Raw genomic sequence first — 26,460 nt, 5'->3', positions numbered from 1 at the left:
TTCTGCAATTTTAACACATCTTCGTAGTTGCAATGTCCCAGAATCTCATGCCACGTCTTGATGTCATAACACCCATGACATTCATCAACATCAATACTCTCATCAACGGTGTTTACATAAAACATGTACCTTAATGTCGAATGTCGTGCCGTCTCTCTGGATGAACTTGTTCTGTCCCTCTTTGAAGATGAATGTGGCTCCATTTGATGTTGCTGCGTTGACTGAGAAAATGTCTTGGGGAAAGGATGGAACATACAGCGCCCCCTTCAGCATCGTTTCCACCTCTCGACCCTTGGTATCTCTCAGGTTAAACACTACAGTACCTCTCTTCAGCGCTAAGCCAGAGTCCCTCACTCCATCAGCCATCTCCAGAACATTCCTCCGTGGCTCGAAATTCTCATCGAAGTTTCGGAACTTCTTCACGTCGGTCACAATATGTGACGTAGCCCCGGTGTCGACCATCAGCCCTCTGCTCAGAGTATTACTCCGACAAAGTCTCTGCTTCGGTCTCCCGGCGCCGTCCGAGTCGCGGTTCACCTGGCCCACCTTGAAGGCGAACGTGTGCTCCTCTTCATCCTGCGTCAAATTGACGTTGTCTTTCCGTCTTCTTCGTCTGCAGTTGGTGTCGTTATGTGTTGGACTTCTGCAAAGACTGCACCACTGTCTCTGTTCTTTCTGACCAGCAGCATCTCCGCACTCAAACGATTTGTGCCCCCTCTGGCCGCAGTTATAACAGGACAGTCTCACGTCGTTGTCCTTGCTTCTTACTCTCATCACGCTGTCATCCCCGGAACTGCTACTGAACCTTTCAGTGATCTCGTAACTCCTCAGTTTGGACTTAAAGTCGGCGAAGGTGATCCTGTCGTCACTTTGTGCGATGTGGATGGAAAATGGCTTATAAGATTCTGGCAGCCCCTTCAGAACCATAGCTGTTAGCAAGCCATCACTCAAAGTCTCTTCCGCATTCCTCAGTGCCGTGATAGCTATTTCTGCTCGTATAATATAGTCTGTCATTGTTTCATCTGCAGTTTTCCGGAGCGACGTCAGCTCTGTGTACAAACTGATCACCCTCGGTTTCCCCTTGCCCGCATAGTGATCTTTCAGAATCTGTAACGCCTTTCTTCCGTCATCCGCTGCCTCACGCATAACCAACGACAAACTTGTATCATCGAGCACTTGAACCAGTTCAGCATATGCGTTTTCATTCTTCTCGGCGTCCTCAATGGCTTTCACCTCGGCTGTATAGTGTCTTTCAGCCCTTTCAGCCGGAGGTAACCGAGAAATTTTACCAACCATAATTCAAAGTTCCTTTCATCTCCGTCAAAACGAATTCGGCTCCATTGGCTGTTGTTGTTTCTACCACTGGGCTCCATGACCTGTTGAACAAAGCTAGCGTGTATAGCGTCAAACAAACAACACCTCAGAGCTAGCCGGAAACATGACGGAGGAGAAATAAAGAGACTCAGAGAGCAGATATGCCTTTGCTTCTTAGACCATGGCTGAGATAGCGAGTGTGTTTATTTCACGTCATTATATACACGTCAACACAATTGACACATCCGGCATCCGGTTTCAGTATAAAAGTATATATAAATATACATACAATGACAATGATATATTTATATCCAGGCAAGTAATGATCATTTTGAATACATCTCAACAGCGACGCTCTGTAGCTGTGATTTAATTTTTATTTTTTTCCTTGACCCCCCCTCAGCCTGCAAATATTTTTTCAGGACCCCCCTCAGACAGTGGAGGAAAATGTATGAAAAAATGTATTGTGCTCTCGATAGGGGTACTTTTGCTTTTGGTGCAGTGTTGAGTGTGGCTGAATAGACGGTATCAGGTACGGTTGCCCCTAATCCATCTCGCCCTCATTTTTTGCAGCTGACCTCGCGCCGACCGCTCGGTGCCGGGTTCTTGTATTCTTTATTTTGTTTTACTGAGAATAAGGTTAGAAATAACTTTAGGGTTAGGCATAGTTTTACTGGGTTAAGTTTAAGAATAAGGTTAGGTTTAACCGTTAAAGCATAATTTACTTAGTTGTTGGTTGACTATCGAGCTCCTCCAGCACAGGCAAGCTTTGAATGTTATTTATAGCCTCTTCTTATGTTGTCCTTGGCATATCAAGCGGAATAGTGTTCTACCCATCGCTTCATCAGTTGTGCCCGGTCCATGATTACCACACCTGTGGCAGACTTTAGAGGGGCGGTTTTATTCTGTGTTGTTCCCAGTGCCTGCTTGATTCCCTCGTACATGCCCTTGATGTTGCCCATGTCAGCTGCATTCTGTATTCTGCAAGTAGTCATTGGCACATTGCCTGGCACTCTGTTGCATTGTACTGTGGGCAGCCCGGAGGATCAGAAGTTATTTTCACTAGGACAAAAACACATTCCACCCACTTCTTTACATGTGTAAACCAGTGAACCGAAGTTGATTCTGACGGAGTCTTATGATTTCTTTGATCTCATCCAACAGCCTGTCCTTGTTTTTTTGCACATTCTCCTTGGATTTTTGCTTCAGATCCTCGATCATTTCGGGATTGTACCGATCAAAGGTAGCCCGGATAGTCTTGTATTTCTCTCTCCACACCTCAATATCCTTGTCACAGTTGACCTTGTTGAATAGGGGCATGTGGATCACTGTCGGTATTTTGCGGTCTCCTTGAAATGCATAAAAGTCCTTCGGCTTTGATCGGTCTTCAGAAGTTATTTTAACAGGGAAATCAGGGAAAGGTATTTTCATCTCCATGGCCATTTTTTTAGCTTCTTCAACTGTCATCATGGGGTCCCCGTCACTGAAGTCCAGAGAAATGACGAGGTCAACCTTTCTGTCTTCTCTCAGCACGGAAAAATACGGGGAATTTAATAGCAGGCCAGCGTCAATGTAGTCCCGTGTTTCTGTCGTCAGGAGGCTGGGGACTACTTCCTGTACACTGGTGTTATCTTCCTTACTCCTGCCGTGAAGGAAGTTGTATGTGGTTCCCCACTTCCAGGTCTTCACGCACTTCAAGGTGCTCGCCAATATCTTGGCCCAGATCCACGCATCGACACGAACGACGTCGCTCTCACCACTATCGCGGTCACTCTCGTACCAGTCGGAAAAACATTCGCAGAAGACCAGAGTGTAATCCTCGAGTTCCGCCTTGGTAAACTTTGGATCTAAAATCAAGCACTTTCTACTCTTGTCCAGTTTGCCCGCAAGCAACTCGTTCATTCTTTGGACATGGCGAGAATAATCTTTGCCTTCCGAGGCCAGGCTGTTAATGTCGACGAGCGTCTCTAGGGCTAGACGCCAACTGGGACGTGATTGGCCGGGAAGCCACTCTTTAATTCCTTCTTTTAATAATCTCCACAGTAACTGGGCATCGGCCAGAGCACTCCCACACATGCCTTGGATGTACAGCATGTCCATCTCTGGCATTTGCTTTACAATTAAACCGTTCTTAAACATACTCCCAAACTCTTTCTGCTGAGCAGGGGGCCCGAAGAGCGAGTAGCGTGCCTCATGCGCTGTCAGTTCAAACCAGGGGCCCTTTAAGGCACTTCCTTCTAGCTGCTGCTTGCAATTCTTGTCGATGACCGTATATATGGGATATGGGACCCTGCCGTTCACATCCGTCTGCTTTGAAAGAAGAGTTGTGTCCAGGTCTTTTATCCACGTGGTAACAGCAATCGCAGACCAGAAATGTGTCAAATTGTAGTGGTCTGCTTGTTTATAATATTCCTTCAGTCTTTCTCCACATTTGGCCCAGGACAGTTTTTTGCCACCAAGCCTGTCAATGATCTCTTTCGTCACAGCCGTCTGGTCGGAGCACCAATCACGACCATCATGGTACAACGATGCCATGCACCATGTGGAGCCAGATACACCGCTCAGATATAAGATAGAGTCGAGGAGATTGCTTTCCCCAAAAGCTTCAAGCGCTGCCAAAAACGCTACCGTGGCTCTCTTCCCACCTCCTGACCCTATCAGAGCTATTCTTGGGACAAATTCATGGCACTCAATACCGTTCTCTGCCAAACAGTCTTTAGCTCTTTTAAGTCGTTTATATACAAACATTCTCTCGTCCTTGTTGATACCAAGTCCTCCATTTTGTTCTGGGGAAAACACGTCTTCTTCTTCTCCTCGACCTCCTGCAGCTTGTCCTGGGGAAAATGCCTCTCCTCCTGGACCTCCGGAGCCCAAAATGACCCCATTCCCATTCTGCATTATGTGGGCTTGATGTGGTTAGTTGGTTGGTTGATTGATTGGTTGATTGATTGTTTGATTTATTGACTGACCGACTGACTGACTGACTGACTGACGGACTGACTGACTTATTTCCTTATTATATAGATCGACAATCGTGAAGCTGCCAGCAGTAGTCTGACGTATGACTCCATATTTGGTAGTGGTGGACAAAGTGCTCAATCCAATCAATGTTAATTATATCAACTAAAGAACTATGACGAAAAATGTTTGTCGACTACCTTTTTTGGGCGCTAGCACCTCCTATATTCCGCTATTAGTGTACATTTTCGTCCTACACAAACATTAAATTCCTATTAGGGGCGCTATCCCTCCTATATCCAGCTATTAGTGTAGAATTTCGTCCTACACAAACATTACATTTCTTTTGACAATGAATGGAGAATTTTGTCATAGTTTGAACAATGACATGAAAACTAAATTCCCATTGACAATGAATGGATACAAATCAGCTTAGTTTTACATCATGATGATGTACGATGATAAGAGTGCCCCTCACTTCACACGTGTGATTTTTTTTACTGAAGGAAACTAAATAAAAACTAACTAACTGGGTGTTACTCTCCACAATAGAAGGGATTCAGGCATTACGACGCCATCAAGTCCCGCCAAAAGTATGCTTAATTACTTGATTTAACAAAATAAACTGTAGATTTAGTTGAATAAAATCTTACAATATTTAGACCAAACTTTACCCTTCAAGACAAATATGCCTTAATACATTATACTTGCCCTCTGCAACTAAAATAAAACAATAAAAACACCTTAACGTATTTATTTCATAAATAGAGAATCTTTCACTCAATAGGAACTGCTCCTGTGAAATGAAAAATATGTTTTTCACAAAAGTGTGAAAATGTGAAAGTTTACCAAATTTTGACATTCATTGTTATGCTTATATTATGAGCATAACAATGAATGTAAAAAATGGGTAGATTTTCATTTTTGTGTATTTTTATATCAAAAGTCCATACAAATCTAATTTTAATTACTTCCTGAAAGTAATTTAAAACATACTGCGTGATGACGTGTCGACGGTGTCGAGGCCCACATCGATAAAAGCCAATAAAAATGAAGCTCACGCGCATCCGTCCAACACAGCTGCTACTGATTACAGAAATCCTCCGTTTTTATTCCCATTCAAGATACCATCCAGACAGTGTATTACTCAGTTTCAACTTAATCATCACGCTAAAATATGTATCTGAAAACATTATAGGGTAGAAATAAGCCACTTTAGAGTTTAGAGTTTTATTAGGATCCCCATTAGCTGGTGCATAGCAGCAGCTAATCTTCCTGGGGTCCACACAGAACATAAAAACATGACATTCGACATGAATGACATTACAGGACAAAGATATATAAATAAAATAAAATAAAATAAAAAATATTTGATCAACAATTTTCTCATCCACCTTCTGATTCCCCATTTTCTTGGAAGAGAAAAAGAAAACCAAAAAGCATATCATCATATCTGCCTCAGTTACATATTAGCCTTCCATTCTCCTGGGGTAGAAAACAAAAGTAGATGAAAATATTATCCTAATCATGATCATGACTGCTGTGTGTGTGTGTGTGTGTGTGTGTGTGTGTGTGTGTGTGTGTGTGTGTGTGTGTGTGTGTAAACTGTTACAGCTGGCCGACTATCTGACAAACACATGCACTCCATGCGCCCTGCGTATAGCATAGCTACCGTCCCTAGCTACCGTCCCATCGCCTGAAGGGATGCGACGCTCTGATTGGTTCAGAAACTTCAGAGCAGTGTTTCAGCAGTGTCAATTTCCATGATATGCGTTTTTATAAATTATGTTTCCATTGAATGCTATGCTACTGGATCTAAACGGGTCTGTAGTCCATATTTCTCTTACAGTATGTTTTAACAGCGGGCGACAGTGCATTATTTGTCAATGGGATCCGGCAGCTACTTGCGATGAAGGCGATAGCAGGCGAACAGGCGATGGTCGAAAAGTGGGCGGGGGAACGTCGGCCGAAAAGATACAAATAATTCATCTTTGGGTGACGTCGCCCGGCGATAGTGGGTGATTGGGCGATAGCCAATGAAATTCAAGCGATGCTCGCCCCCTGTTAAAACGTACTGTTACAGTCTCTCTCTCTCTCTTTCTCTCTCTCTCTCTCTCTCAGCGCAGGCACACTTGAGCTTCCATGTGTGGCCAAAAGCCGCTCGTGGCCTTTTAGACAGCTGGTGGATGGAAATTAAGCTCCACCCACGCGGCAGAATGCTGCGGGGGCAAGCTTTTCCGGGAATCTGTCCGACTGGAGCTTCATCTGTGGGTGGAGCTTAATTTCCATCCACAAGCTGGCGCATGGAAGTCCCAGGTGTGCTTACACCATCTCTGGGTGTAAGCACACCTGGACTTCCATGCGCGGCCAAAAGCGCCGTTCGTAGCAGGCGTCTCTTCCGGGTTTTTAGACAGCTGGTGGATGGAAATTAAGCTCCACCCATGCGGCAGAATGCCGCGTCGGCCAGAATCCCGGAAAAGCTTGCCCCTGCGGCATTCTGCCGCATGGGTGGAGCTTCATTTCCATCCAACAAGCACAATTTTTTGAGCCGAACAAATAATTAGAAGAAAAAAAGGGCAGAGTAGACCTTAGGGCTTAGGCCTACAACACTTTTTTGTTGTTTTTCTTTTTTCCAAATATTTGTTCTGTCACAATCTGAGTCTTTAAATACTTTATGAAACGTCTATGGCAAAATAAATGTACTACTATGCAGTATGCACTCCAGTGAACAGTGCCATAACTGCAATTTATTCATTTACATAATTTGAATAATTTGAATTGATCGTTTTTGTTTAGGCCTACTCTGGACAGTAGTCTAGAGGTTACTTTTATTCTGAAGTAACCTCGCCTCACCAGGCTTTCCACAATTCTGAAGAGGTCGGCCACCGGAAGTCTTATCCTTGCATCCCTTATCCTTGTTCACTAGACACTTCTCTAATATTTGCTAGCTAGACGCTGCCGCAGTTGGAGCACTGCTGAGCTGAAGATAACAACAACGGTGACCGTTTACCGTGACCGTTTAACAGTTACATTTCTAGAATCTTGTGACATGGCGGACCAGCAGCAGGCTCCGGTACAGGGGGGCCAGGCAGCTCCCCTCACGGCCGCCCAGAGGCAGCTGCACCGCCGCAGAGAGGAGACCATTTACTGGAAGCAGAACATGGAGAAGGTCCGCAGACGCAACCTTTGGACCGGACTGGCCATCGGAGCGTTTGCGGTCGGAATCTGTATCCTTTTATACATGTCATAACAACAATGGATTGATAGGTGTGATTATGTGCTCATTTTAAGGACGTTGGCGTGTGTCTACTTTTATATTAGTGTTGCTGACTGTGAATGTCAAACCGTCATGTACACAGCATGTTTACTGATGTCATGTACACAGCAAGTTTGCTGATCCGGTTTGGCTCCAGAGCGGATACGGAAACGATACGTGCATATTATGTGTGCCTCGAATTACCGGATGCAGTAAGGCGTGTTTAGACCGGATCACACGGGTTAAGTCGAAATAGAAACCAGAGGTTATGATGGAATGGAATGTTGTGATCTGTCTCTGTCTGTGGATCTCATGGAATAGTGGAGTGAACCAGCAGTTAATTACTGATTTGGGCTGCTAAATAATTAGAATGCAACTTTTTATGTGATGTATGGAATATCGGACACATCAACAACCTTATAAACAAAACATGCCACACAGATGTTATGGATAAATACAATATAATGACTGTGTTTAATTAGGAAATTAAACAAAATGAACCAATAAGTAGAATAAGTAGCCTACCTTTTAAAACTTAGATAAAGGTAATTGGAGTTGTTAAATACTCCCTCATGTTTCCTCTTTCTTTATTTGTGTCTACCATGTTATGTAGTCAACAGTAGTTGACTGTCGATGAATGATGAATGATGAATTCCTGTTCTGTCCTTTGTCTATATAGAAGTGTCTATTTGTACGTCTCTAAATGTTTTTGATGAATTGAACATTGTGGACCCTATTGGAAACAAGTGTAATGCTTAATTGGGTCGTCCACTCACAGTTAACAGCCTTTGTAGTTTGTATTGAGTTTGTGCTTGAAATGTACTGTAATTCTGCAAAGTGCAAACTGTTAATACATTTTTCAATCAATCAATCAATCGAGTTGCACCAGTCCAGAGGAGGGCGCTATTGTACTGTTTATAAGTTAGTGGGATGTATTGTGTATGAAAGTGCTTAGATAGGCTACTCCTTGGTCTAAATATTACTCTGCTACAAGTGAAAGTTGTTCTGTCCAATTGTAGTTGAGTTAAAGCAGGTGGGGGTCCCCAGACCATACTTTGGGAACTTAAGTACCTGAGCATTTCTGTATTCAAAAGAACATGCTTTAAAAGAAACGATACTTATTTAAAAATGACACATTGCAAAGCATATTTATTTTGCTGTAATAATGCATTGCTGTATTGAAATGTAGACATTTTATTTTATTTTAAAATATATTTTTCCTAAACTTTTTTGAGTGGTGTAAACCACTCCTACAACTGGCGTTTGTGTGCATAAAAAAATGACCATGGTTGCTATGTTCAAAATAATTTCTGACGTAATTAAATCACACCCGGGTGAACTGGATGACCGTAGCAACCGTGGTCATTTTCTCTGCACAAAAAAAGCCAGTTGTGAAATCACATCCAGGTGTGATTTCATTACGTCAGATCAGAGCTGATCAGGCTACATAATACCTTACCTTATTTCATTACGTCAGACATTACGTCAGACCACAGCTGATCATGCTATATAAAACCTTACACCACTCAGTTCACACGGGTGTGATTTTTTAAATGATAATAGCCGATCTACATAGAACGTGATTGTTGTTGTTATTTATACTTAACAGCAGTTCTCCAGTCAGTTACACCATCTTGTCGGTCAAACAAGAGAGGGTCTTGGACGAGATTGATGACGAGGCGAGAATTCACAGAATGCAGGGCCCTCGGACCGGGGCCAACTCCTAGAATAATTCACATCATGCCGGGCCCTCGGACCGGGGCCAACTCCTAGAAGAATTCACATCATGCGGGGCCCTCGGACCGGGGCCAACTCCTAGAAGCAGTGTTTCAAACCTTTTCATTTATTTGTTTTAATGTCAAGGACCTCCATAACTCTTGAGACTGTAGTTTGGTTCCATTAGTATACACTCAGCTATGGAGGTCCCTTACAGCAGTGGTTCACAAAGATCTTTGTTTTCATTGTTGTTACTTTATAGAACCTTACATTTATGTCATATTGCGGTGTGTAAATATGTAAAAATACAAATATTATCAAAGTCTTCTGTGGCACCTCTTGACCTACGTCACAGCGGGAGGCATACTATGATCCGACGGAGCATTGGTTCGAAGGAGCATTGGTCCGAGGTGCGCTGGGGGTCGGGAGAGGGTTGGGGTTAGGTTTAGGTGTGCTGCCCCGGGGGAGGTGAGGGTTTGAGGTAGGTTGTCGTTCTGACCAATGCTCCGTCGGACCAAACACATGAACCCCATCACAGCACCCACTTTGAGAACCACTGCCTTACAGACCCTATAAGGGTCTATATGAAAACCCCCCCACAAGGAACCCTGAGGGTCCCTGGACCCCACTTTGAGAGCTACCGTGCGCGACCCTCACACTGATCACAGTCCCCGCAGCCGGAGCCAACAGCTGGGAGGGTGTTGTTGGACTCTTATGGACCTATTAGGCCCCATTTACACTGGCAGCCAAATCCAACCTGAATCAGATCTGAGCCACATCCAGATTGGAATCTGATTTGTCTAAATGAGTCATGTGACCATTTAAACCAATCGGATTTCAATCTTGATGTGGCACAGATCTGATTCAGGCTAGATTTGTCTGCCAGTGTAAATGGGGCCTTAGTCAAGTCACTGTTCATTGACTGAAGTTCCCCTGAGAAGTTTATTTATTTCTTCCTTCAACTAATTGTATTTCTTTCCGGGGGGGAGGGGCGCAGACTATGGGCTCTTCGCACCCTTTCCCATAATGCGCCTGCCCGAAAAAGGAACCAACCTGCCATGCCACTGAATTATTGCCAGAGAGACTAGGTTCTTAAAGGAGCACTTCACCACTTTTCAACCTATCTTCATATAATAATAATAATAATAATAATAAACTTTATTTGTATAGCACCTTTCATACATAAATGCAGCTCAAAGTGCTTCACAGGGCAGGACACAAAAATAGAATACAATAAAACACAGTCAAGTAGTTAAAATGATAGAACAAAATAAAAGTATAAAAACATAGAGAAAAAATAAATAAAAACACAACATGCAGCAAATCAGTCAGGACAGAGTAGGAACGCAGATATTAAAACTCAATTAAAAGCAAGAGTGAAGAGGTGAGTCTTGAGTTGAGATTTAAAAATGTCTACAGAGGGTGCGTGTCTGAGCTGGAATGGTAATTTATTCCAGGCTGTTGGGCCGTAGAAGCAAAAAGCTGCCTCACCATATCTTTTTGTGCACATCTTCCTAGGCACTTCAAGCAGGCCAGCAGTGGAGGACCTGAGGGGGCGGTTAGGGACATATCTAGGAAGGCAGTCACGGAGGTACGAAGGTGCAAGACCATTTAGGGATTTATAAACGAGTAAAATAATTTTAAAATCTATTCTAAAAACCACTGGGAGCCAATGCAGTGATGTTAGAACTGGAGTAATGTGTTCTCTCCTTTTAGTTCTAGTTAACACTCTAGCAGCCGCATTTTGAACAAGTTGGAGTCTATCCGTCGATTTCTTTGGCAGGCCTGAGAGGAGGGCATTACAATAATCTAATCGAGAAAATACAAAAGCATGGACCAATGTTTTAGCATCATCTAAAGATACATATGCTCTTATACGTGCGATGTTTCGAAGATGAAAGAAAGCTGTCTTGGTAGCTTGATTAATGTGCGCATCAAAATTCAGATCCGAATCGATAATAACCCCTAGGTTATTTACTGTCGACTTACTTTGGTCCTCACTAATGTTCATGATAAAATGGCAATTTTTTTAAGGGGCGCTAGCCTCTTCCTATAAACTATTGTCCCCACACGTCTCAAGATTTTGCCATTGACAATGAAAGGGGAATTCAGGTCAAATGTCCGCTAAGTCTTGTCCCCACACGTCTCAATATTTGCCATTGACAATGAATGGAGAAATTACTGCGAAATATATAGTAAATTAAACATCAAAACATGAAATGCCATTGACATTGAAGGGAAAATGTACGTCATATGTAAACGAGAAAATCAGCTAACCAATCACAGGCAACGCATTCTGATTGGCCAGTATGAGATGATGCATGATGTACGATAAGAGCGCCCCTCACTTCACACAGGTGTGAAGTGTTTATTTTCTACTGAGTCTGTGTCTCATAGGAAGGCTTTGTTCAGAAACCCGTCCACAGTGACATCATCGATGGAGAATCCAAGCTAATAGAAACTGCAGGCTTTCTATTCCTGAAAAGTTGCAATGTGAAAATGGAAGCCATCGTTCTCATGATATTAAAAATCTAAATATATATATATATATATATTTTTTTTTTTAAATGTTTAAAAAAATCTGCCTAACGATGATGTCACTGGTGGATGGGTTTCTGAACTGCAAACAGCCATATCAGACGAAGACCAAGCAGAAGAAAATAAATCACACCTGTATGAAGTAAGTGGTGCAACTCCGTGTGGGGGTCCCCGGGGGGTCCCCGGAACTTTCAGACCCGCAGGAATGCGCCCAAGGTGCCGGGACAGTTCCCGCGTCCGAAACAGTTGAGAAATGACAGTTACCATGTGGGCGTCCCCAGGGGGTCCCTCTACTGTACTGTACTGATACACCTGAAATCATCATATATAAGTTAATACGTATGTGTGTGTTAGGCTGCACAACAGTGACACTTAGTTTTGAAAACCAACCAAAGGCAATTTCCGTGCTCAGACGCAGCCAGCCACCCAGCCAGGCACAGACAAAGCTACTTAAGGAAGTGGTTGCACCACTTAAAAAGTGGTATATTAGTGAGAACCAATTATATGAAGATGGGTTGAAAATTGGTGAAGTAGTCCTTTAATAAAACACAATAGCCTAGTGACATGGTGTTGCACAAAGAGGGGAAGAAAAGGAATACCAAAGAACTCGCCCCTTTCCCTTTTAAAGTGTTAATTTAGTTAACAGTTAATTTTGTCTCTCCCTGCTCAAATCTGAAATGATCTTTTATACAGATTTATTTTGATTGTATTATACTAGTCGATCTCTGTACTCTGAAATAATCAATAATGTGAGACGGAGACGGTGACTGCTTTCTTTCAGTGCTGTGTAAACAATCCACTTAGTTTTATTAAACACATTTCTTCCATGTAGCCCATGTTTTGTAATTGTGCTATTATGTCCATGTATATACAGAGTGAACTCAACAATTATAAATTAATATGATAATACCTTTTATATAATCACCAACAATCCAACATGAATTATGTTTGTTATTTTCAGCTAGGTAGAGTAGTGGGGCGAGATGGAAAAGGGACGACCGTACCTGTTACCAAAAAAAGGACCGGTGCCAGCCACATTTTGGGTAACTTTATCTAAGAAAAAAGAAAAAAAAATACATTGGTAAATATGTAAAGAAATTAGCACAAGTTTCAGTAGCTGTAAAAGTAAAACCAGCTATAGTTGCAACACATCCTGTCCAAAATAAATAAAGGCTCTATCTTACAATCCCTCGGTTCTCACCACCACTCTTGTTTTAATTAGGGTTGCAACTGTCAATTTAATTATTTTGAATGATTATTCTATTGATTACTTTTTTAGATTAATCAAGCAAGAGAACACTTACAACTTGAATATACATACATTCAAAATAGTCATGACTGCCAATTTGGATTCGGTACTATCAACAAATACTTTTGCACTGATGAATCTAAGAATGTAAACATTTAAGCAGTCCTAGATTGCAGTCTGTCCTGCAGGTGCATCTGATGACCAGTAGGAGTCACTGTGAATGTGAAGCTGCTGGTATAGTCCACCTGGACCGTGCTTTAGACAGGGGGACAATATCGTGGCTTTGGCCCAAGGGGGCAGGCAGACTTTCCAACGTTGAAGCTCTGGGTCCTAGTGGTAGGAGGAGGGACTACAGGCGGACCCGTGGATTCATGACCGGGAAACCCCGTGCAGCTGGGCTTTAACGTTGAGCGCTCAGTTGCCCTACGTCACTCAGGACCTCAAAGTTGAGGTCCTGGGAGGGACTTCCGGCAGTCTTCCGGGTGCTTCAAAACGCCACTGAGCAACTTCCACTGACATGAATAGCTGGGGGGGCGGAGCTTCGCGCCAGTTCAGTCTCTATTATATATATACTCTATGCTTTGGCCAGGCGGTGGATTCTGTCATGCTCCTCCCGGTATGAGCAAGCACAAGTGAATCCACGTTACGCCATGCTAGGGGCTACAAGACCTCCACTATCGTCATTACACAACGTTAAATTGGCTCAGGGGTAGAGTGGCCGGATGGTAACCGCAAGGTTGCCAGTTCGAACTCGGGCTCCCCCAGAGTTAGTGTCGAAGTGTCCTTGAGCAAGACACTGAACCCCTAATTGCTCCTGATGTGCTGCTTGGTGCCTTGCATGGTTTCCGCTGCCATCGGTGTATGAATGTGTGGATATTTCTTCATTTTGTCGTTATTGTTTCCCCCTCCACATGAGTTTCTCCTTTGTTCCAACTTTGCCGCTAGTCTGTGCCAATGGAGATTGGCCAATGCATGCAGTGTTCATCAAGCAAAGAGGAACCTTCCATGTTCACCTCCGCTCAAAGACAAGCTGCACATATGAGTGAGTACAGCTGTAGGTTCTTAACTGTCAAGGTCAACTTTACTGTCCATGTGGGACGTTTGTCTTGGGCAATTTCCACCCCTGTTGCAGCCACAGAAACATTCACAGAACATGTGCGTGCAAAAGAATCATTATCATTGTCACATCACAGTTTTAACAAGTTAAAAAGTGGGTGAAATTCAGTTCCGGATACCGGTAGTTCACATCTTGTTATTTTTCCAAGAAGGGAAGAAGAGGGGCCAGGGAATGTCGGCCTAAGGACAGTCGGACCAATAGTATGTCTAAACTAAAGCCTGTAGTGTACCCAAGAAGAGGGGGGTTTCAGCAGGCTCTCTTTTGAAATCACATGAGGCAGAAACACATGACACTTCTCATTCTGTCGGAGACACGCATCGTCATCGACGTTACATAATGGTTCAACCACATGAACCTCGTACTGTAGCATCCCTGCCGTGTCACCATAGACGAGCATTCAGCATAAACGGCCGAGCATTATGCAGAAGTAGCAGATTGCTGCGACACATCCTGAGCTTGTAGATCTGCTATTTCCGGTGAAGTGATTTTTAATGTAGGTTCTTAAGTTTGATATTTGTAGTGTACGTGCCTCGCATTGCAAGGCGTTGTGAGCTTAGATATGCTTTGCCTAGATAAGATATAATCACAATTTGTTTTATGGTATAGTTTGTTCAACTACTTTTGAAGTTTTGATGCAGTAATGGTCTTTTTTTTAGGTCTTTAAACGACAGTTTTCTACCTCTGGTCTGCTTTGAGGCAGGATTCCAGAGAAGAAGGGAAGATATAACCTCATTGTCAGCTCTGTAGCAGTGGCCAGCAAAGTCTTTAAAGTCCTTAAATTCTCACTTCACTATCATACCCCCCTGAAATCATGTGGGATCCCAGCCAATTACTGTATGGTTTACTTAGTTAAATCACCTTGAACAAACACCTCTCACGCTGCATGATGAGTTCACTTCAACACCATGTGTGGATCTGTTCTATATGACAGTAATCAACCAAACCAGTATGACCAGTGCACTGTAAATAATCTATTTGACAAGAGGAGTCCACCTGGGCTGTTACTAGGCCTACTCTTGTTCTTACACAACCAACCAAACACTTGGTCGGGGCCCATTTGTGTCGCAGACTCATTTTCTACGGGGTCCTTTATTTTTTTGTTTAGTACATCTTATTTTTAATTATAATAAAAATAAATAAAAAATAAAACATTGAAAAAAACTTGAAAATAGTCAATCTACAAGCTCACAGCACGAAGCGACGTATTGTGAGCTTGTAGATCTGCTATCTGTCCCGGACAGACGTCTAATTTCTCGTCTGGGTGTGACATGTTCTGAGTTTGCACCAAATGTACGCCCAATAATACTGTAGGAACGTTGGGGTTCAAGTGTGTGTGTGTGGGGGGGGGTTAAAAAAAAATCACACCTGTGTGAAGTGAGGGGCGCTCTTATCATCATACGTCACATTCCGTGCTCAGCCAATTAAATCATCACGAAAGTAATTCCGGGCAATCTCTTTTGGCGTCTTCACTTTTCTGCTGCCCTCACTTTTCATCTTCAAAATGTACTTTGCTCAGCCAATCAAATCATCGCTATGGGGTGATCAGCCAATCACAAGCCAAAGTCTGTGTTCACACAGACCCGGGAAGCTGGGCATAGCTCTCAAGAAAACAAAAAATAAAAAACGGATCTACTCATTGTGAACTTGCAAGATCTTTGTTTGTTAGGTTTTCCATCTGTAATGCTGTATTCCCTGAATAGCAAAGTGAGGTTGACAGTTAGCTGTACCACTTCCTCAAACATAATGCATGTTGTAATAATGTACTTGAATTTGAGCATGCGGAAACAATGCCATTGCCAAATTATGTGTCAGAATATAATAAAGACAGCTAGTTGAATAGAGGGAAAGTATAACATAAAAAAGTATAACATAAAAATGTGTATATTATATAATGTTAAGCTATTGTAACACACACACACACACACACACACACACACACACACACACACACACACACACACACACACACACACACACACACACACACACACACACACACACACACAGGCTCAGAGCAAACTCTCTCTCTCTCTCTCTCTCTCCCTCCCTTCCTCTCTCTCGTGGATGAGCTGTGGTGATATTAGGAACTGAAGTTCAACCGAGGAAATAAAAGATACAGTAATACCTGCAGCACTTTACACTGGATTAAAGCAACCTACACTAGTTAGAGAGGAGGTAAGTTATAGGTAATTGTTAAAAGTAATGATAGTAAACATAGTGAATTAAATATCTATATTCTTCTATAGTTGCTAAAGAGTGTTTGTTCAGCAACCCTGTCTCTCCAGCTCTTTAGTAAACAGAAACTACATTTTAGGTCAGACTCAGCATAGCAATTTCATCCATGGAGAGAGAACTCACACACACGACGTCAGATTAACAAGTGCAAATGAGCAGACACGTTTGGAATCGGAACACTATAAAATTGAAGCTCAGTAATCGTGGTACTCTCTACTGACGGTATGGAATCGGTGACCCACCTGGAAAAAAAATATGTTCTGTGAATTCTGTGAGAGACAGGGAGACACACAACAATTACTTAGAATGTATTAGAGCATTATCCTTTTAAACTAAAACATCTAGTTTTAACCCCCCAAAAACGTCACTTTTAGGGATGTTAACAGTTATTCGAAAATACATTAGTCGCTGATAAGTAATTATGAAATTCAACGTAATAGTTCACAATTAAATGGAGATTCTGTGGTTCTATCATTGGTTGGTTTTCCGTGAATGTAATGCTGTTTGCATTTGCGTGTGGCCAAGAAGTGCACGTGTGGGCGGGTTTAAAATAGTCCCACCACCTTTGTGGCCACAGAAACGTCTCTGCTTTGCTTTTGCATGTGACGCAACAGTCAAAACAGTGCACTTTTCATTATTTTTTCTGAGAAATGAAGATAGTTGAACTCTGCTTATCAACTGACCGGTTAATCGATCAATTAACTATACTTTTAAATAAGAAGGACCGTAGAGGAGAGGACAGAGGTGTCGCCACCACAGAGGACGGTGTCATGGGTCTGATCATCTCTAAGAACTCCATCAAACATCCTCCACAGGTGGGGTGACCAGATCCACACTGGGATGGGGGGATCCCGTCCCCCCATCCCACTTGTCCCACACAAGCGATACTGGGGTACGGGGTATAGTAACGTATTACTTGAGTTGCTATTAAATGCCTTGATGTCATATTTGACCATAGGCCTAATATTGGCTATCATTTATGAACTCCTCTGGCGTCTCACATTTTGTTTTAAAATCATGCTAATTTTGGTCATGGGTGGTATAGCCTTGGTAGTTGGTAGGTTTTGGTGCTGTAGCCTATAGGCCTTTAGATGTTTTAGGCCCTAGGCCTAGGGGAAAAATGTCATGCTATTTTAACATCTTGCAGGAAAAGAGACAATGAGAGAGCTTTACAACAGAAAGAAAACTTAGTTGTCAGGTCAGAAAAGACAACTAAGACAACTTGAGGAAGCACTCTGTGACATTAAATAACAAATTAAAAGCTTTTTTTTGTTTGTGAAGCCGAACGACCGGTCCATGTGGTCCCATTAATTGAATACACAGGACCACAATGGAAACAAGCCCTCTGGCCTTTATTCTGTTATCCTTTTATCATCATTGTTTAATCGTCCCGCTGCACTTTATATAGTACTAACAAACTACACAAACTTTATATAGTATTCAATAAATCAAAACATTGTGATGTTGCATGTTGGTACAGATTCCATATCAAAATACAGACGTAGAATTACACACTTGGAAGGTTTGATAACATGTGACTTGACTTGATTAGATTACCGTGTCAGTTTTGTGAGGAGGAACTCAGTGTTTCAACTTGACCCATGCTGATGGCTGCTCAGATGGTTATGATGAACCATTACATTACGAGATGCATGATTTTAATGCAACACTTCTAACACAAACTGTGTGTATGTGTGCGTGTGCGCGCATGCGCATGCGTTCAGGTCATCCTGATGGGTTTAGACTTGTCTGGGAAGTCCACCTTGCTGGCCCGACTGCTGACCGGGAAGGTGAGCATGGCATTAATTATGCTGGAGTTCGATTCCCAACGAGCGCATAGCGTAACATTTCCATAACTGAAATAAACGCAGCTGCTGTAATGAAATGAAATCCTGAATACACACATCACCAAAAGCTTCTGCTATATTACACGTGTGTGTGTGTGCGTGTGTGTGCGTGAGTGTGCGTGCGTGCAGGTTGTGGACACATCTCCTACCATAGGGTTCAACGTAGGAACTCTGGACGTGGATAAGAAGACAGCTCTGACCATCTGGGATGTAGGAGGACAAGACCGGATGAGAGCCAACTGGAGGTACCGGAGAGAGAGAGAGAGAGAGAGAGATTTACTGAACAAACAATATAGTAATGATTGATATCATAAATTATTACAAGGCTTGGTTGAATGCTTGATTCTGATTGGTCAATCGCTGAATTCAGTGGTGTGTTATTTCCTGATAAATACCGCTCCACTCTATAACAGACCGCTGTCTATTCAAAGCCTCAGAACACCTGTGGCTGCGCTGCTTGGATGTTATGCTGTATCCAACATGACAGCCATGCAAACACACACACACACACACACACACACACACACACACACACACACACACACACACACACACACACACACACACACACACACAGAATGTAATTTACAATATAAACTTTGCTTTCAAGAATGTTTTTGATAACATTTGAAGCGAGAAATAGATTATGCAGTACCCGATCAGTATTTGATCAACACTTGCAGCTGGGCAGACGGCCAGCGTGACAATTCAAATCATTACCGTAAGCAAGGTAATACCTTGTTTTGTTGTTACTTTTGGGTCAATTTATTCATTTTTTAAATCATCATCATCATCATTTTTCGACCACGGTCGAGATCATGGATTCCACAATGCCACGCCAGACTTTCCGGTCCTTCATTTCCATCCCCAGTTCCTGCTGCTTACTGATGCATGTGTCCCTAGCGATGACATCAGGGAACGACAGTTTTCTACCTCTGGTCTGCTTTGAGGCAGGACTCCAGAGAAGCAGGGAAGATATAACCTCATTGTCAGCTCTGTAGCAGTGGCCGGCAAACTGTGTTCTTTTTAATAAAGCAGCCAGGTCATAATGCCCTTCGGGATAACACCTCGACTTCGCCGCGTCATACATTATCCCTGGCATAGAACTATTTAACACTCACTGAACAATAGGCATGTCCCGATCCGATCCCGATATCACAATTTCTGTGTTAGCCGATACCGATACCGAATACCGATACCAGTGTTGTGATCTTGTGTTGTGTTTATAGCTAGTATCTAGCTATATATATCTCGTGTTGGGTTTATAGCAGACTCCTCACTCAAATGTGCACTTGCAGTTTGGGCAATTTGAAAGCAAATCCACATGCCCCAATATTTTATTTACCTGCCATAGTGTCAACCCCTTACCCCTGTGTCAGATCGGTGGTTAGACTGCCATAGTGTCAACCCCTTACCCCTGTGTCAGATCGGTGGTTAGACTGCCATAGTGTCAACCCCTTACCCCTGTGTCAGATCGGTGGTTAGACTGCCAGTGTCAACCCCTTACCCCTGTGTCAGATCGGTGGTTAGACTATATTCAACTCTACCAATATGACCCACTATGACAAATAAGGGCCGATACAGTATCAGGACAAGTATATAGCAATGATTGCAAACAGAATATAGAGCTATTTAACACTGTTACTGAACACCATTAAAGGACCACTTCACCACTTTTCAACCTATCTTCATATAATAGGTCCTCACTAATAATCATGATAAAATGGCACGATTTTTTTCTACTCAGTCTGTGTCTCATAGGAGGGCTGTGGGCAGTTTAGAAACCGTCCTCCAGTGACATCATCATTAGGCAGATTTTTTTTAAACAATCTTGTTTTACACAAAATGTTTAGATTTTCATTATCGTGAGAACGATGGCTTCCATTTTCGCATTGCAACTTTTCAGGACTAGAAAGCCTGCAGTTTCTATTAGCTTGTATTCCCCATCGATGATGTCACTGGAGGACGGTTTCTGAACTGCCCACAGCCCTTCTATGAGACACAGACCGAGTAGGAAAAAAAATTCCGCCATGTTTTTTCATGATTATTAGTGAGGACCTATTATATGAAGATAGGTTGAAAAGTGGTGAAGTGGTCCTTTAATCTATCTGGGTTGAACTTGAGACACATCTTGATAGTGTTGCTGCTGGCAGAAACCTCTAGGCCATCTAGGCCTACATGTTTCTTTTTCTTTTTTGTATTTTTGAGTGGTGTAAACCACTCCTACAACTGGCTTTGTTAGTCTGTCTGTCTGTCTGTCTGTCTGTCTGTGCAAAAAAAATGAGCATGGTTGATGCCGATTGGTTGATGCTGATTTCATTACGTCAGACATTACATCAGAACACAGCTGATCAGGCTATATAATACCTTACACCACTCAGTTCACACGGGTGTGATTTTATTTGTAAATGATCGAATCGAAACGCAGAGCGAAATAACCTGAAAAGCAACAGTGTTGGACATACAAAGGACCATATGATGCTTAAAGTCCATCCTGTGGTGTCCATGCATGCAGGTTCTACTTGGAAGGCTGTAAAGCTGTGGTGTTTGTGGTGGACAGCAGTGATGCAGGGAGGATGCCTGAAGCTCACAGAGCTCTGATGAAAATCCTGAACGATGACAACCTCACAGGAGTTCCTCTGATGGTGCTGGCCAACAAGAAGGACCTGCCCAACGCCATGAGCATACAAGAGGTAGAATTAAGTACATATTAGCATTCAGGAGATTTCTGTGAACATTTTGATGTGTATAATTCAGTTGTGTACAATACTATAGCTGTGGACATAGTTTGAGTTTATATGAACGTTTGGCATACTCACACATTTATTTGGCAACACAAAGTTAAATATCTCAAAAAGTACACAAACCAACATACAAATGGTAGCTGACATGTCACAAGCAAGCTAGATGTAGTGTTGGAGCAGAGTTTCTAGCTACATGTATGAAGGTTGATAGTTTATAAAATAGTAAGTTATATAAGATCAGTAATCAAACTACAAAAACATAACATGCTACTAAAATTTAATTAAATGACTACCACATCTGCCTTCGCAGCAGGTGTGTACATTTTCCAATCCCAGGCAAGGTAACACTGGTGAGGTAGTGATGACAAATGTCTATCCATATACTCTTCGGAGGCCCTGTTATTGGAGTGGACTTTTAAATCCTTGATATAATTTACATTTAATATAAATTCAATTCTCAATACTTGAAAGATGAGAAGCTATATCACCTAAAAGATCAAGCCCAGAAACAACTCTGTGAATAACAGAACACTAACGGCATCGATGTGTGTGTGTGTGTGTGTGTGTGTGTGTGTGTGTGTGTGTGTGTGTGTGTGTGTGTGTGTGTGTGTGTGTGTGTGTGTGTGTGTGTGTGTGTGTGTGTGTGTGTGTGTGTGTGTGTGTGTGTGTGTGTGTGTGTGTGTGTGTGTGTGTGTGTGTGTGTGTGTGTGTGTGTGTGTGTGTGTGCGCGAGGTGTCGAAGCACCTGGACCTGCCCAGCTATCTGGACCGTGCCTGGGAGATCCAAGCCTGCAGCGCCCTTCAGGGTCTGGGTCTACAGCAGGCCTTCCTGTCTGTCCACAGGCTCATCAAGAAGAGCTGAGGAATGTGACCGTGGAACCCCATCTGGAAATATGTTGTGCCATACAAGATGTGTGTTGTTAAAATGCTGTGTTGTTTCTTATTGAACATAGCAGATCTATAAGCTCACAATGTGACACGTCGCGAGCTTGTAGATCTGCTCATTTCATATAGCTGATGTATCTAGGGTTAAAGTGGTTAAACTGATTTTTACGCTATTTTAACTACTTTAGCTGGGGACCCCAATGTCACCCCCTCAATGACCCCTGGGGGTCTTTGTGAATCACAGGTCAAAGTCCTAGACATAATGGTAGAATGGCCTCTGGCGCTGTGCCTCAACATCACTGCCATAGTATCTGGGTCAGCTTGCCATAATACATAATACCACCCCCCCCCCCCCCCCCCCCAATTGTGTGCATGTGTGTTTGTGCGTGCGTGTCAGATAAGCAGGTTTTTTAGGATTGTTGTGCCATAGTAACACTGTGGGTGTTTAGAATGGGACAGGTAGGTTAGTCTGGTTGAATAAACCTCATCAGCATTAGATTTTTCTGTACATTGTCTTATTGCTGGTAAGCGTTGATACATTATGTAGATCAGGTGTGCCCAAAAGGTAGATCGCGATATACCAGTAGATCACAAAGGCTGTGCAGTGCAGGTAGATCACATGACATGCCCCTAAATAATATTTTATTTAATTTTTTGGCATCTGCCACTTGAATTAAGTTGACTTGATTGATTAACATCAAAAAGGGCCTGTCAGCTCAAACCCATAATGCAATACTTTGTTTTCAAGAGTGTTGCTGCTCACAAATCAGTAGAATTACAAATCCAAAACCCTTACCTATTCCATTTTCTCCCTCTTTGCTTAAATTTTATCCCACGATTTTGCAACCCAGTTTTTTCACCCAGTGCCAATTATTCTATGCATGAGGAGTCCAAGCTGCTTCTTTTCACCTGACAGGGGGGAATTTCCCTGGCCGGACGTAGCGCGTGGAAGCAACACGTTATTCCGACCAGTTCCTTTCCCCTCCATCAGGCGCCCCGCCCCGGCTGGCCAGGGGGAGGTAGTTTTAGAGACCAGGATTACTTCATGTTTTTGTGAGGGTACCTACCCTAGGGGACACGGGGAGAACATGTGAGGGTACCTACCCTAAGGGACACGGAGAGAACATGTGAGGGTACCTACCCTATAGGGACACGGGGAGAACATGCAAACTCCACACAGAAAGGACCTTTCGCCAACCCCACCTCGGGTATGGGCATTGAGGACGCGGAGGAGGGAACACGCCCCCAGCGCCCACAGCGTCAGCAGCGGGAATCGAACCCAGGACCTTCTAGCTGTGAGGTGACAGCACTACCGACTGTGCCACCGTGCCCCGTTCATTTTCTCCCTCTATTTACCATTCCAAGTGCATTTGTCTTATACGTAACGCCAGCGCCGCTATTCCAAAGCCGCCCCAGGTACATTTTTAAACTACAGTATTTTCAGCAATGGAATTATAATTTTTTCGTTGGGTAGATCTTGTTGAACTGGTCATTTTCAAAGTAGCTCTCAAGTCAAACAAGTGTGGGCACCCCTGATGTAGATAATTTATTTTGCAACAATGTTTTAGGGAAACTACAAGTTTTAAGTTAAGAGCCTGATGTATTGGTTCACATGTTTCACCTTTATTCAAGCGTGTAAGCCGGGGTATTCAATTATCAGTTAATTGGAAGGATAGTTAGTTATTTAGTTCAAATTAGTGTTAAATAGCTCTACTAGACATCTGACCTTCTTATTTGCTTCTAGTGTCAACAGAATGAGAAATTACCCGTCCCATCTGTGGCATGTCTCTCTTCCTTGTCTGAAAAAATAAGATAAATACAAAAATAAGCTAATTTCATCGAGGTTCATTACGACTGCAAGCAACCAATGAGAAATCATGGGTTGAGAAGCAATATGTACTTTGCTTTGTCTTTTAAATCCATACAATACTATGGTCAATAGTGCCCTCTGTTGGTTGAACAGTAGCACAGACGTTTCAGTTTAATTAATAGATACAAGCATTGTATAATAATGCTTTTAAATGGTTCGAATAAACCAGCTGCGTGATGAATCAGGTGATTTGGGTTAAATAAAAAATGAATACAAAATAATACCATAGTTAATGTGGAATCTCTTGAGAACTAAGGCTAAGATTCAAGATTCAAGATTGCTTTATTTGTCATTCTTTCCAACTGCAGCAGCAGAAAAAAACGAACAACAACATCGACAACACAGGCTCATACAAGAATAAATATATCAAGTGCAAGACAATACTCTGACAATACTCTGAATATAAATAAGTCCTAAAAAACGACAGGAATCCAGAAAAACATAAATAAATTCAAACCAACATAAATTCTGCTCACTAAGACGGACGTCCCTGGAGTCAGATTGTGGCCAGATCAACTTGTCGTGCTTGAGGTCGAAAGGAGATCAAGTTGTACCAGTTCTAATGGTGTGGGAAGGTAGCGTTGATAGTTGGTGACATCTTGATAAGACATTCTATCATGGTGAGAAAGTCTTAGACCTTGCATATAGTTGTGATGTCACGTATGACAATGGACAATGGAGTAAGAAAGATAAGAGTCAAAACCATCATGTACATGTACGTACATGATGAGTGATTAGATAACGATAAAGAGCATGCCAGGATTACAAAAAAACAAAAAAAGCTGACCAAAGTGCTGTGTACAGGCATAAAGCAAACAGCGGCCATCGGCACACAGACAAATACAAACCTCATTAAAAAAACACATGAAACAATTTAGTGCAATTAAGTGCCAATGAAAATAGGTGTGTTTTCACTTTTCAGTAAAGATCTGAAATCCTCAATCATGGACTGGGCAGATCGGATGGGGAGAGGTATAGGTTGTTTAGAGTGTGGGGGATCTGGACAGACTGGGCAGATCGGATGGGGAGAGGTATAGGTTGTTTAGAGTGTGGGGGCGGCTGCATCTAAAGCACGGACTGGGCAGATCGGATGGGGAGAGGTATAGGTTGTTTAGAGTGTGGGGGCGGCTGCATCTAAAGCACGGACGGACTAGGGACGTGCAGAGAGTGTAAGGGCCGATTCATACTCCTATTTTAGAGCCGAATAAAAGTCGGTTCGGCTCTGTAGAGCCTACAATGTGACCTCATTTGAGGTTCGGGGGGGCGGGTACCGTCCTAAAGTCGGCTCTTCGGTGCTACTGGAAATTTCTGACGAGCCGAAATCATTTCGGCACTACAGCGCCGAAACAGCGGTAAAATAGGAGTATGAATCGGCCCTTAGAGGGGCAGGTGCTGAAATCCCGTAAGAGGGCACTTTTGGGCAAAATTTGCATTCATGGTCCAGAGAGTGCAGTTGTTTTACAGACAGGTAAAAGGGCAGGGGCTGAAGCCCCCTTTGATGTCTATGTGTGCACGGCCCTGGTCGGACAGTTAGTTCTCCACTAGTAGTGACTGATCAGCCCACCTCAGAGCCCTGCAGGTGCATGGGGTGTAAGGCCTCATTCACACGTATGAAACACCAATCAAGCAAATGTTTGGTAGTTTTTTTGGGCCACCACAATGCTTTTCCAATGGGAGTCACATGCTCGAGGAATCATGAAGGATCCAGGCCATCACAACCGCAGACTGTTTGAAAACGATTGATGGAAAACGGTTTTGCAGTCTCAAAGCCACTGGAAATAGACTGCAAAAAAGCAGATACATGAACGAACTGATAAGAAACGGAGCGAATCAGGGAAAAGGAAAACGCTAGCCCCCTGGACATTTACCCTCTTCTTGCACTATTAAGCTCAAATTACACGTTTCTAAACTATTTTGTTGTATATTTATGGAACATATAGCCTACTCTGAAGTTGCTCACACAAAGTTCACCTAACTTTGCTATTACAGGGAAAACATGCACATGTTGATTCTCTTTCTTTACTCTTTTTTGCTCTTTTTTGCACTCTATATTCTATCCCTCTGTTTGCTGTGTTTGCTATGTGTTTTTGCTGTTTGATGTTATATTATATATTTGCAGCTGCATTGTCTGAAGGAAGCCAAACAAAAATAAGTTGTACTCTTATGTACCTGTCCACAAGATGTAACAATATTAAGCACAACCTTGAACACGTTGTGTTGCCATGGAACTTAACCCATTAAGACCTGAGGCAGATTCTACAAATGCCTTCAGAACCAGTGCTTATCGAACTATTTTGTGCCAAGGACCCCCAAAATGATATGTATTTGGACGCAGATCCCCCATCTGAAAATGTCTTGTGGGAAGAGACGTTTAGTGTGTGTGTGTGTGTGTGTGTGTGTGTGTGTGTGTGCGTGCGTTATGTAGCCTATGTGTAAAGGACCCCCTCACAAATGATAAGTTGCATCTCAAAGGGCTAATGTACATTCTGACCACATTCTGAACATAGATGATCTACCTACAAACTCACATTGAGTCACAATTAAGAGTTCTCAAACTCTGCCCGAGCCCGCCCAGGCCCGAGCCGACATTTTAGGGCCGGGCCGGGCCTAAAATGTATGCTAATCAGTAGGGCCGGGCCTCGGGCTCCATGGAAAAATATTTATATATTAAATTAGTTTATAATAATGAAAATAATAGTTCTGTTCTGTCTGTTTGTGTATTTATCTATTAT

The 26,460-nt window shown here is 42.7% G+C and overlaps 3 protein-coding genes across 4 annotated transcripts; 2 read left to right on the top strand and 1 right to left on the bottom strand.

Moving 5' to 3' along the window:
* Window positions 1-2,406: 2,406 nt before the first annotated feature.
* On the bottom strand, window positions 2,407-4,212 carry LOC306936274 (cytosolic phospholipase A2 gamma-like; the record flags this gene model as incomplete). Its single annotated transcript, XM_079519762.1, has 1 exon — window positions 2,407-4,212. The coding sequence occupies one exon, from the start codon at window positions 4,210-4,212 to the stop codon at window positions 2,407-2,409; it is 1,806 nt and encodes a 601-aa protein (XP_079375888.1).
* A 2,968-nt stretch (window positions 4,213-7,180) lies between these two features.
* On the top strand, window positions 7,181-9,569 carry coa3b (cytochrome C oxidase assembly factor 3b). The gene is made up of 2 exons (XM_079519949.1): window positions 7,181-7,499; window positions 9,149-9,569. Exons 1-2 carry the CDS (start codon window positions 7,322-7,324, stop codon window positions 9,253-9,255), a joined length of 285 nt encoding a protein of 94 aa, XP_079376075.1. The 5' UTR covers window positions 7,181-7,321; the 3' UTR covers window positions 9,256-9,569.
* Window positions 9,570-17,132: 7,563 nt separating this feature from the next.
* On the top strand, window positions 17,133-21,835 carry LOC306936399 (ADP-ribosylation factor-like protein 11; the record flags this gene model as incomplete). Of its 2 annotated transcripts, none has more annotated exons than XM_079519894.1 (5): window positions 17,133-17,198; window positions 18,108-18,173; window positions 18,360-18,475; window positions 20,746-20,923; window positions 21,716-21,835. In XM_079519894.1, exons 1-5 carry the CDS (start codon window positions 17,154-17,156, stop codon window positions 21,833-21,835), a joined length of 525 nt encoding a protein of 174 aa, XP_079376020.1. In that variant the 5' UTR covers window positions 17,133-17,153. The 2 variants fall into 2 exon arrangements, with proteins under 2 accessions (XP_079376020.1, XP_079376019.1); XM_079519893.1 differs by having other exon boundaries at window positions 21,707-21,835.
* Between the last annotated feature and the right edge of the window lie 4,625 nt (window positions 21,836-26,460).

This window comes from Electrona antarctica (assembly GCF_951216825.1).
Source record: "Electrona antarctica genome assembly, chromosome: 14".
Classification (NCBI taxonomy): domain Eukaryota; kingdom Metazoa; phylum Chordata; class Actinopteri; order Myctophiformes; family Myctophidae; genus Electrona; species Electrona antarctica.
This window is presented reverse-complemented; position numbering and strand designations above follow the sequence as displayed.

Coding starts and splice junctions, on each gene's coding strand:
- coa3b (XM_079519949.1), top strand. CDS start 7,322: ATGGCGGACCAGCAGCAGGCTCCGGTACAGGGGGGCCAGGCAGCTCCC. Junction 7,500..9,148: donor AGCGTTTGCGGTCGGAATCT/GTATCCTTTTAT, acceptor GCAGTTCTCCAG/TCAGTTACACCATCTTGTCG.